This window comes from Galeopterus variegatus, unplaced genomic scaffold (assembly GCF_000696425.1).
Source record: "Galeopterus variegatus unplaced genomic scaffold, G_variegatus-3.0.2 Scaffold568, whole genome shotgun sequence".
In the NCBI taxonomy this organism is placed as follows: domain Eukaryota; kingdom Metazoa; phylum Chordata; class Mammalia; order Dermoptera; family Cynocephalidae; genus Galeopterus; species Galeopterus variegatus.
The window spans coordinates 452,309-465,698 of NW_007726679.1; the positions used below are offsets into that span (position 1 = coordinate 452,309).

A 13,390-nucleotide genomic window follows, 5' to 3' on the forward strand; every position below is an offset into this window, starting at 1 on the left:
CCAAACTGTAGAAAGTGCCAAGTGTAAGGCTATGAGGTTAGGTGGACAGTAGGGAACCAGTGAAAGCTTTCAAGCAGAAGGGACTAGATTACAGCACATTTTAGGAAGGTTGGTCTGGAAAGGGTAGACATAGTGGATTGCAGAATGGAGACATCAAAGACAGGGAAAACAGCTGGAAGTCCATAGAATCTCCTAACAATAAAGGGATATGAGCTGAGACCTTAGAGACAGCTGTGGGGATGGACAAGAGGGGCCTGAAGGGGAAGACACTGCATCCGTGTTTCCCATGTTCATTATCAGATTACATAACTCCGTGCTCTTTATCAGATTACAAACATTAAAGATATTTTGAACCTTCCAGCACTTCTCACTTAGATATGATTGTCAAATTACCAGGCACTCACATCACCTGTAGGAATTCTATTACATCATACTTAATAAATTTTATCTCCTAAATTATATGATCAGTTTCCCTGAGCAATCGCTCTAAGTCATTGAGTACCAATATTTATTTGTATATAATTACAGGAATATGCCAATTTATGCTTTAAGCCCCCAAAATGACATTGTTTCAATAACAATTTAGATTATTTTCTAATACTGAAAAGTTCATTCTATATCTGTGCTAATACTAGGCATTTGTTAAATAGAAAATTATTTTTCAAAATACACAAAATTAAATGACAATTTCAAAGGCAATATTTTACAAATGTGATCAGGCAATTACATAAGTGTACAACTAATATATTTGGTAATTATTCTATACTGGAAGATAGTCATTTCTCAAGAGAAGAAAATGTCATATGACTCCTATATGTGAAAACAAAAAAATTAAAAATACAGCAATCCCACCACCTAAAGCAGATTTGACTTACAGCTCTTTGTGTATTCCCCAGTAGCCAGTAGTGGCTGGATTCCGGAGGGGAATCCCCCACAGTTTCTGAACAATGATAAACTATATTCTACTAATCCATCCACCACAGGACTCAGCATTTAAAGTAGCACTCTTGCTCAACCTCCTAACTCCAAGTTGCCATCACACTCAAAACTCCCCTCTGTAACTGGGCAGAAGATTGTTTTGACTGGAATTAGTCAGACAGAAGAACTGTACTGCCAACTGCTTCTTTGTACAGCACCTGCTGCCAGCGCCTAAACTCTTGTTATCTCCACAACATGGTTTAATCTTTTAACAGTTGGCTTATTGGTGAAGAGCGAAGGGGTCCTTTGTCTCTGCCTTGGGCTGGCACCCAGTATTAACACCATGCTGTTCTTGAAGAGATATTTTGCTGGACAGTTCCCAAGTGATTCTGCATAGAGCAGACAAAGCCAGGCCCACAAACTCAGCTTCATTTTGTGTTATTAAAAAAAACCAAATTCTTGCCAAGTCTAGGGTTCTCATACACTTAAAACTGACAATAGCCACTACATTTTTCTTCTGTTACTTCACCTTCTTTTTTTTTTCTTTTTTCTTTTGAAATATTTATTTCAGCAAATACATTTTGACACTTTGTTATTTATATGAAAAGAAACAAATTTCTCAGGAGGCACATAGCAAAAGGTCATTGTGGAACAAAGCCCGATAAAAATAACAATATTTTAAAATCTAGTCTTCAAAGAAGTAAAGTAAAGCCACACCGAGGCTGGGGTGGTGCTAAACCCAAGTGACACAAAGGCTGGGTAAGGCAGCCCCACGTTCTGGGCTGTAGCCGTAGAGCTGGACATTTCCTTCAAAATCTCGCTTTTGGCAAAGACTTCATCTTTTTAGTTTAATCTAATAGCTTAGCTTTAGACCAAACATTTATAAGGATGGGGAGATTGTGAAAACTGGAATTCAGAAAAAAAAGTGTTGTGACAATCTGCAACATAATATGCCATATATATGTGTGCACACACGTGTATAAAAGCATTTATGTTGAGACTGATACATAAATACATACTCTCATATTTGTCAATAGAAACCCTTTTTAAATCTTCTTGAGAATCAAAAAGGAAGTTGTCTTTCATTCTTTTGAATACCTATATACATAGCTCTCTCTAAATAATCATTATAATTTTATTTGTCTGAATAAACTGTGACAATATAGATAGAAATAGTCAATGATAAAAATGATGCATACACATGCTGAGCCAGTTAAAACTTCTTGTTTAATTTTTTTTCCTCAAATGACTAAGAGAAGTAGAGTAGCCTTCAATATTTGTGTGCAAATTTAAAATAATGAGAGAACCACTACAGTCTTCTCTCGCAGATCTATTGAGGAACAGAGCACAAGACAATAAAATTTTTCTTGAAAGAAGAAGTTGATAAATTACTACCTTCATTCTCAACAAATGATTTGCTACATAGAGATTTTATAAGATTTTAACTTTTGATAATGCATTTAGGACCAAGTTAAACAATTTTGTGCACAAATTAAAGTCAAACTGTGAGAAATGTAGTAAAATCTCTTTCCTCGTGTCCTTGCTATTCTTTCTTCTTATTTCTATTTCCTAACTCCATAGCCGATAAATACACCCACCTCTAAGGCCAGGAAATGGAAAAGTTTGAAAGCAGAAAATATCAGCAAATACATAATTATGCAACCCAGACAATTTTGTGCACAAATTAAAGTCAAACTGTGAGAAATGTAGTAAAATCTCTTTCCTCGTGCCCTTGCTATTCTTTCTTCTTATTTCTATTTCCTAACTCCATAGCCGATAATACACCCACCTCTAAGGCCAGGAAATGGAAAAGTTTGAAAGCAGAAAATATCAGCAAATACATAATTATGCAACCCAGCAGTGCAAAATATCTAAGATATAAGCATGTAATCCTCATATAATTTTCAATTATTGGTCCAAAAATAAGGAAAGAACTTGGGATTTTATTTAAAGTCCTGTGTCCTATGCTAATGGCAATCAGTTCAAAATTTAAACTAAAATTTTCTATTTTCTCCAGTATATAAATAATTTCTCTCCAAAGAAATAGAATTGTTTTTCTTTTCCCAGCCTCCTTTGTGACAAGAATAATACCAGAATATACAGTAATTCAGCAGTTAAGGATGTATTCTGCTAGCACCCATAACTGCTGAATTTACAAGTTAACTTGTAACAAGTATGCCATAATTCTAAAATCATAACTAGGTGTTTTTCTTGCTGTTTCCATACAGAAAGTTGTCACTAGTGTCCTGCTAATGACAGTGAAGCCAGGTATTAAGAGGCTAGGATCAGAATAAATTTCCTTTTCATTTTGGCAGAATAAATGACCTGCCAAACACTGAAGTCCATTTTTCTGCTATGTTTTCCCATAACCAAGCATTCCTCAAGGTATTCTCCTCATGAAATGTTTTTTATATTAACTACCAAGAAGTTTAAATCTCATCCATTTCACGGAAACATATAATTTCATTGCCCTTCAACTGAGTCAATATAAAAATGTTGCCAATTTAAGTAACAATAGAGAGCTGCTGAAAGATATATTTGCCAAATTGTCAATTTGTAGTAGATTCCAAATCTATTTTTGAAATGGATAAAAGAGCAACAGGTTGTAATTGTCAGGGTTATATCTGTCTCCCACATTACAAATGGGGATTATATGTTCCAAATTTTTCTCTGTAGGAAAGGTTTTACTTGTCAATAAGAGATTTAAAAGAACAGTCAGGGGTTGGGCACTGATATATCTATCTCAAGCCAATTTTAAAACGTATGCATCAAGAATATCGGCTTTTGCCTCCCTTGCCTCAACCTCTGTTGTAATCCTCTTAGTATCTTCTTTACCTCAATGAGCAGCAAGATTTTACAATAAAATGCCCTATAGATATCTGTCACCTTTTCCTGAATCCATCTTTAAAAGTGCTCCTTTTCAGGTCATTAAATTACTGTTCCCAACGCACTGATCACCTTTCTGTAAATAATTGGAGACATTTTTCTGAAAGGATTTTAGAGGTTTTATAGCTAAAGGAGGGCCATTTTTCTTTGAAAGCTTCTCTTTACTAGCTGATTTATTAAATTTTTGCTTTCTTACATTACTATTTTGGTTGGACTATAATTTTACTCAAAACCATTTTAGTTTACCAAAAATACAATAGGGTACAAACATTTATTTAAGATGTGTGTTTCTCATTTTCACTAAATCATTAAAAACAATTAATAATGATATACTATCAGTATTATCTCATTTTTCAACATTATTAAATATGGTTATTTTGTAAAGTCCCACTTTGACATCAAAGGAAAGAGAAAAGCCTCCTCTGGATTCCTTTTCTCTGATATCTTTTTGATATCCAATTTTATTTTCAGGTTTGAGCTGGTCTCTATCAAATGAGCTAATTAGTGAATTCAATTCAAGTTAACTAACTCTGAGCATCTAGTACTGCAGTGGAGGCAAGGAAGATCAGCATACCCTTTGCCCTTGGAGAATTTTCAGTCTAGCAGAGAGGATAAGACAAAGACCTCCTGAATTATCTTCCTAACACAAGAATCAAAATAGATCTTGCCTCTGCTGAAATATTTCCAATGGCTCCTTATGTTCAACAGTACAACCACCAGAATCCCTAATGTTGAGTTAAGACCCTACATGATTTGATCCCAACATTCCCAGTGGAATCTATCATTCTCCCCCATCTACCCAAATAGAACCTGAAATGCACCCAAACTTGGAGGCTTGTTGACTTAAAACATGCAAAAGTATATTGTAAGGGGAACAGTGTCTAGTTCAATGTCATTGTAAATGGCACAGAAGGGATTCAATGGAGGTATCAAGGCCAGAATCATCATATCTGATTTGGGGATGGGGTTTGGGTAAAGAAAGATTTCATGAAGCAGTCACAAGTAAGAGAGGGCTAGAACGACGGGCAGGATTTCAACAGTATTTATTGAATGCCAACAATATGCCAGATTCCGTGCAAGGCTGCAAGGCTATGGCACAGAGGTGACAGAGAAGGCCAGGGGCTGGTAACAAAGAAAAAAAGAGAGGTTGAATTCCAAGCAGAGGGATCCACATGAGCATAATAACAGAAAGCATGGAGAGCTTTCAAAAAACAACAAATGAATAATCTGGCTTGGCTAACACACAAAGAACATATTAGAGAATAGTCAGCCTTGAAAGATAGGTTATAGCTAAACAAACAAAAAAATCCACTCATCAAAAATGCATTGTGCACTTGTTCTACATTCAAGTCTTTGTTCCAGCTCTGAGAAATACAAAGGTGAATAAGACATAATGTCTGAGCCCAAAGAAATCTCAATTTAGCGGAGGAGAAAGACACAAAAGTAAATGCCTATACTAAAACACAAACGCTAAGAACAATTTTCAAAGGATGAAAAGGAGTTCTGAGAGTGCAAAATAATTGGATTAATTCCTAGTGGAGGATCTGAGGAGGCTTCATGGAAGAAGGAGTTGAGTAAAACCTTAAGAAGCGAGGAATAGTAATGGTTGGAGGTTTATCTCAGGCAAAGAACAACACAGCCATGGCACAAATATACCAAGGTTAAAGGTATGTTATACACACAATTTATTTGTTCTGACTGTAGTTTAGGATACAGAAAGGATTAGGAAAAGGAGAAAATTATGTAAGTTAAGAGTGGGGATATGTGAGAAAAGAATCATAGAGATGGATGAAAGCCAGGAGAGAACTTGGAACTTCGGTAGGCAACAGCCAGACATAAAAGTTTTTTGAGCAGGAAAATAATGCTACATCAAAAACCTAACAAGGAATGCCAACAGAATCAGACAAATGGTAAATAAAATTTAATGTCAGATGAACATAAAATATAAAAACCATTAATTAGTACAACACTTCACTTTTATTTTCTAAATTTACTCAAAAACAGAGAGGATTACAAATAGTTATTTGATTCTGTTTTTATAATTATACTATTTAAGATTCATATGTTTCTTGAAACACCAGTATTTCCAGTATAAATTTTGATGTAACAGAGAGATCGAATGGGTATCATAGAGAAATTTTAAAAGAGCAGGTTGGGGCAATGTGTCTTTTCCATTGTGTCTTAGGAGTAAAGGGCCCAGAGCAGTTGATAGAAAGTCCTATTTTCTTTGGACATCTCTATCCCTGTATGCCTTTTGATTTTGATTTTAATATGCTCAAAAGCTAAAGCTTATGCAGCTGAAATGAACAACAATCTTACACAGAGCTTGTCAGCTAAGAAAAACAAAAGAATTGTTCCTTCTTTTGGGACATGTTTAAAATGCTTTTCATAATTCATCTGGAAAAAAATCATTCTTTACTGAAAGGACAGATTCCTAAGTATAAATTGATAAACAGACTTTCTGGATTAGGTTGCCACAAGTTGAGTTTTCTAAAGAAGTTATGTTTTCTAGAAGTTATGTTTCTATAAACAGACTTTCTGGATTAGGTTGCCACAAGTTGAGTTTTCTAAAGAAGTTATGTTTTCTAGGTACATTGACCTATAGAGCAAATAGACCAGATCCTATAGCACAAAAGGAAGCAAAGACTTTCTTAAACAATTACAGCTTATTAATATATCTGGTACATAGAAAATATGCCAAACTATAGTACTTAAATGACATAATTTAGGTAGAAGGTTTTCAAACAGGAATGCTATATATTGTTTCAGTTTTGATGTGTTTAATTACTTAACAGGAAGTAAAGAATAATATCCCAACATTTGTAAAATTAATTTATAGTATTAAAAAAACCTTCACAAATATCAACTCACTCACCGTATATTGACTGAGTGTCCTATACATAAAATGCACCTTATTAAGTACAATAAATAAAAGCTGACCTTGTTCTGTAGGAAATGGTTCCCCAAGTCCACTTTTTCAAATTGATTAGGTATCTGTTGATTGGTGCAGTTGAAATTAATTGGAAATCCCTCACAAATTTCCCAACTAAGAAAAATAAAATATTTAATTATTTATGTTAGAATAACATGTATTTAATTATAATACCCCTTACTAGTACAATAATTTATCCATCTTATACTCTACTATTGAGAGAAAAATACAATGTATAGTTCATACTCCTTTAAAACAGAAATTTGTAAAGTTCCTTAGTATCTATAATTGGGAAAGAAAAGGCTTTAAAATTTACTTCATAATTATTTGTGATATTACAGAATTCCATGTCTAATTAATTATTACTAGAACAAAAAATGATTTTTAATCCTACAGAATCACATGTAGTGAAGACCATCTTCATTGTTTAATTTATATTTTAAATATCCTAGACTATGAATAATAAAGAATTTCTTTATACTTATAGTGATGGTGTTAAACATGCTAGTTTGGCATTTTTAAGAGAGCCTTAGGAGGCATCACAATCTAGTGGGTACATGGAAAAACCACGAACAGGAGAGGTTGAGTTTCATTCTCAGTTCGATCAAATTATTTATCTTAAAAGTGATCCAATCTTTATCCTAAAAAATATTTCCTGGTTCAGCATTGATAAGTTAGGACATACCACACAGCATACTATTCAACAGAAACCAATCCTGGGATTGGTAATGGTAATTTTTATCAATACTCTGAGAAATGTAAATAAGACTATGAATATTAAGATTTCAAATGATCCACTTTAGAGTATAGAAAGAAAATTCAAATGGAGTGTAAAAATTAAGTAGATTATCTAACAAAATTAGTTTGTGTTCCGTAAGGGCAGCTTTCACATTGTTATATTTAGGAACCTAGATCTAACTTGAATCAATTCAATAAAACAGTATTCATTGCACCTGGGAAAGTAAAACAAAGGACTGCATGAGTTAAAAATATAAACTAACTAAAAATAGAAGGGAAAGGATCTAGGCAAATTTAACAGTTAGGGAAAGATTATTGCACACAGAATAAATATCCTTATAAATGGAAAATCCATGGAATTATTTTTTATCTATAAAGAAAAGGAGAGCAAAAGAAACAGATTCACACCTTGCCTGAAAAGTACAAGCAATCACTGGAGGATAGATTGGAAGACCAATGAGTATGTCCGTCTAGACATATTTAGCAACAGGTGTCACTAAGCTGAACTGAGTGACCTCATCAGACTGCTTTTGCTTCTCTGAATATGCCCTCTACTTCAGCCTTTTCAACTGTATACTAAGGAGAGCTATAATTTGTTAAATTACAGTTCTACATAGTGTCAGTACCACGCTGCAATGTGCAATACGGTAGTCACTAGCCATATATTCCTAGTTAAATTTAAATTAATTTAATTTAAACAAAATTAAAAATTCAGTTCCTCAGTCACACTCATCACATTTCAAGTGCTCAGTAGTCACGAAGTGTGTTTTCATCATCACGGAAAGTTCTACTGGACAGTGCTGGACAGTAGTTATGCACTCAAGTCCTTAAAACATGATCTGGGTTAGAATCCTGACTACCATGTACCAGCTGTGTGACTTTGGTCAAATTAGTTCATCTTTTCGTGCCTTGGTTTCTGTCTCTGAAAAATGGAGTAATACTAGAGTAACAGGGAATAACGAAATTAAAATAATTGTTTTGAGGATTAAATCAATTCTTACCTAATTCATTTATAACTGTGTCTGGCCTATGGTCAACACTCAGTAAATGCCAATTTTAATTATTTACAGACAAGAAATTGATAATTAATAATTGCTTATATAAGACAAGTTAAAGAACATCTTTTAGTGTGTCAGATCTCTCACTCTGGGGGAAATCCTGAATTAGGAGATTCAGATTACTTTAACCAAACACATATTAATTTACTTGTCACATCCGTGTAGTAGAACAGCATTAGGATCCAAAAAGGTCTTATATGCAACTGTGATGCCACCTCTGTCAAACACAGTCACTTGGTCAAAGGTCAAACCCAAAACAGGGATTAATGGAGATCTGCAAAACAAAAAAAGATCAAAACTATCTGCAAAATTATACATAGACTGAAGTTTGAGCTCAAATAAAAAATAAAATATACAATATCAGAGTCTAATAAAACCCCAAAATAAGTAATTTCTTATTATAAGAGAATTTCTTATTATATAGCACTACCATTAGTATCCTATATTAACACCTGAAATGTACATTTGTTTATTTAGCTGATTTAAAATATGCCAAGAATAGCTGCGACACACATAATTTAAAAAAAATAATTCCAATAATAAAAGCAAAGTATTTAGTTGAGAAAAACAATCAGTTGTCGCTTATATAATGTTCATTTCTTATGTATAACTGTGATGCGATATATCCATAGTAATCTGTGGAACTGACAAATGAGTCCTTAATACTCGGCTAAAAACAACTATTGTTTGTGAGCTCACTAAATGCTATGCTGATTTGATTTTCATGTTACATATTGTTAGGCACATTGTTTTAGGTGAATTTGGCAATTAAAATCAAAAGAATGCTCACTTGTAAAACATGAGCCTTTTTTTCTCTAAATTGGTAACAAAATCTTGCTATTTAATCCTGGAAGTAAAGGACTCAACGACATCATCTGTGTGGTCTTGTTGCCAAAATATTTAAACTGAATTTAATGAGAAAACACTCTGATAAATCCAGATTGTGGGACATTCTACAAGAAAAGTGACTGACTCTTGAAAAAAAATCAATGCCATGGAAAACAAAACAAAATCTGGAGGGAGTATTCTAGATTAAAAAGAACTAGAGAAAATAACTAAGTGTAATACAGGAAGTTTACTTGGCTACTGAATTACAAAAAGCTCTAAAGCACATTTAGGGTAGCCTGCATATAGACTGTATATTAAATGATATTACATTATTGTTGACTGTGTTAGATATTATAATGTGATGATGTAGAAGAATGTCCTGTTCTTCAATTATGTGATATGAAGCATTTAGGAGTAAAACGATTGTCTTGAATTACTTCCAAACTATTTAAGAGAGAAAGAAAGGAAACAGAAAAGAGGTAAAACAAATGTGGCAAACTCTTTAATTAAAACTGATGAATTCAGGTGAAGAATACATAGGTGTTCATTGTACTATTCTTTCAACTGTTCTGAAGATTTAAAACTTTTCAAACTAAAAATTGGGGGGGAGGATCATTAAAGGACTCAAAATAGAAGCAAATATTGGCAAAATTATCTTTTGTAAGTGAGTAGCCTGACCCCCCTTCCCATATCCACATAATGTAGACAAGTTGGAATTACTTCCTGAAAATGAATACCATTTGCTTAGTTCATACTTCACATTTTATCCATATAGTTTAAACTAGATGGTAATAACTTTTTAGACATGAAAAGTTTAAAAGTTTCAGTGGTAGCAAAATGATATAATGGTTGGTTGGTGCTTTATATTGGATTTAAAGCAGAAAGAAAAAAAATTGTCCTGTTAAAATAACAATGAAATACAAATAAATATATGCACTTGTAAATCTCTTCAGCTACAATCCTCAGCTGATTTTAGAATACTCCAGATAATTGGCATTTTATTAGTTATTCCACAAATATAACCCAATTAGCCAAGAACAAGTGTTTGGTCTTACTAAAATACTGCTTCATAGGAAACGTCATTAAAAATATCAAAATTAGCCTGTAATTACTTTCACTTTGACAATGATATTAAGAATAAATAATAATGACACACATTTTATTAAACCTTTTCCTTGTAACTGGAAGTGCTTGCTAAATTATTTAAGAATTCTTGCTACTTTAAAATTCATTACCATCTTTATCATTGTAAAAACAATTCTAATCACAATGAAATTAAATTATATTTTGAAATTTGCCAATAGAATAAAATTTATCATTCCTTATGGATATGTTTAATTCTATGAATTACACAGCACAGAAATCATTGAGTATTTTAAATTTAGTCTATTGGGACAGACAAAATAAAATTTTGTAACCTGTTACCCACACTCATCCTATTAACTTCTTCCAACATCTTTATGAATTCCTGAGTAGATCTGTTTCAGTGTTTGAAATTTAGACTATTTGAATATATAGCAAATATTACTTTGCTAAGATTTAAGTCTGTTTATGCTATTTTTATTATAATGAATATATGATCAATTTTACTCCACTGGCAAAATTATTTTCTCTCATTCTGTTCTACAGCTAAAGAATGGGCTAAAAGAAAAATTAAAAACAGGCAGAAAAGTGTGTTTAAGTTTCCTGACAAGCAGTTTCAAAGTTCATCTGTATGTGTCCTGTCAAAATATGCATAAATTTCCAAGATATTCAATTTAACAGCCCAGCTCATCAAAGCCTTCGTACTGCAGCCTTTTCCTTTCTTCAGAAATAATTTCTTTCTTCAGAAATAACGCAGATAATTTTATGCAGAAATTTACCAATCCACAAAAACTTACACAATGCTCAGCAATAACCAGTAATTATTGTGGGATAATGTAAGGCACTTTTAAGGAACATAATTTTGATAGGATAGGGCTTACGAGCTTTACAAATTTATCTTTAGCTGTCCTGTCACTGGTACTTAAAAGGTTAAGACTTTATTTGTGAAAACATAGAGAGATAGTGGGGAATCATGTTGTCTACAGCTTCATAAATCTTGCTTAAGATCCTTTTCAATTACCATCCATTTCTCCTTTAAAAAGGGACCAAAAAAAAAAATAGAGGAGTGGAAGCAGGTCAGGGCAGTGTGCGACAATGACAGTGTGATGGGCTTGGGCCCCCCGTGGCGTTTCCATCTGCTATCATTAAGGTGACTACTCAGACATGAACAAATCCCTCTTGCTGTGCTGACAGGCAGACTTCAAGAACTATGACAAGGCATTAAGACAGAAAGTCAGAAAGAGAGAGAGAGAGAGATGTCATATTCCACAAACAATACTGCCTCGCAAAAACACCCCTGAAATTTCATTGGAATTCAAAATAAACATTTTTTTTTTTTAATCAAGGTTGCTACTTGGCTTCTCAACTCTCCTTTTAAATTAATTCACCCGTGGACAGATTGAGGACATACAGAGAATAAACATCTTGCTCCTACCTGTATGCTTTACCATAAGAGACCCAAATTTTTTGCTTGTTCTCCAGTGAAAGTGGATTCTTAATTTCTTGACCATGCTCATCAAAAAGCTGGATTGAAGAAAAATTGAGGCCTGGTGGGCTGATGGAAGACCCTTGAAGCTTTTGATGAATCTTGAGAAGTAACTGATGGGGCCGGGGGGCGGGGGGAAATGAAGGAGAAGAAATCACCCAAAATGTGAACATCTGCAATAAACTGTCTCTACTCTGTAACAAATGAAGTCCAAACAAATGATAATTAAATTCACGTAGAATGTTAAAGGAAGTGTGAAATGACGGCGACGTTGAGCTCAGGGTAAAGTAACAAAATGAGCACGGGCTTTTAACCAGCAGGGGGTGCCACAGGCTTGTGATTGAGCTCTGACCCTTTGGCACGGGGACTGAAAGCAGATGTGACAGTCTTACAGAAAGAGCATTTAGCTTCTACACATGGTAACAGTCCTCTTTGATAAGGGTTATGCTTTTCTTGCCTGAGCTACACGTTTTGTTAGGGGCCTTCCAGAACACGTTCAAGTTTTACGATCTCCCTGTCCTCAAGTAACCTCAGGTAACTAATGGGAGAACAATTTGCCACTTACAGGACTGCAAAAATAAATATTGCCCTCAGCCTAAATTGGTTCACTTAGAAGAACTGCTCCTGAATGCATGTAATTATGAGCCCTGCAAAAGCTTGTGAAGCATCTTCAGTAACAGATGTTTTCAAGTTGGCAATAAGACATGGTGAAGTGTGAAGTATAAAATGCTATCATTTAATATTTTAAATGATAGCTTTGTCAGTGTTTGCTTCTATCCTACACTTAGAAGTTTACATTATCAAAATATTTCTAATTTAGGGCATATTTCAAATCTAAAGTAAATCTAACTGAACTGTGCTGCGTATGGTATTTTAAAAGACACCTTTTCATTATCACCCATCACCTTTGTTTCAGTGTTTCGGCCTCTGCTCTTTCCTGCTCTGCATCCAATACTATCCATCACTCTGTCCCCCCACCCCACCCCCAGCCTTCTGTCACATGCTTCCTTTTCATCTGTCCCTTCTCAGTTCTTGTGTCTCTCAATTTCTTGTTACTCTGTAATCCCTGCAGGGATGCGAATATAGTTGTTGTGGTCTTTTCTTATCTAGTTGTGGTTCAGGGTCCTTTTTTTGGCTCCTTCTATTAATTCCCATTGAAGGTATATTGAGAAGTGCCAAATGCCAAGGCTCAAAAGAAAGAGCTGCAGGCCTATCAAACATCTCAGGTGTCTCACTGATTCACTATAAGCTCTTGACTGAGTAAAATATTTTCTTTGACCAGCAAGTATATTTTTAGAACACCTAAGAATTAGGTTTTACCTTATTAGAGGTAAACAACAGTATCTACATCGACTAGATTTTTAGACTTGAGCATCAGAAAGACTGAAAATTATGACACATTTTTTTTCACTTTATTAAAGTTAATACTTCACATTCAGCATAGACAAATCTTTTGAATTA

General features: G+C 34.0%; 1 protein-coding gene across 1 annotated transcript in view; it reads right to left on the bottom strand.

Annotated features, from left to right (window-relative positions):
* Window positions 1-13,390, bottom strand: part of LOC103588404 — a 77,772-nt gene that overhangs the window by 19,076 nt on the left and 45,306 nt on the right. Inside the window, exons 5-7 of the mRNA XM_008570068.1 lie at window positions 11,879-12,123; window positions 8,681-8,806; window positions 6,745-6,850 (exon numbers count right to left, since the gene is read on the bottom strand). Of these exons, the coding sequence (XP_008568290.1) occupies window positions 6,745-6,850; window positions 8,681-8,806; window positions 11,879-12,123 (477 nt within the window). The remainder of the gene's footprint in view (window positions 1-6,744; window positions 6,851-8,680; window positions 8,807-11,878; window positions 12,124-13,390) is intronic.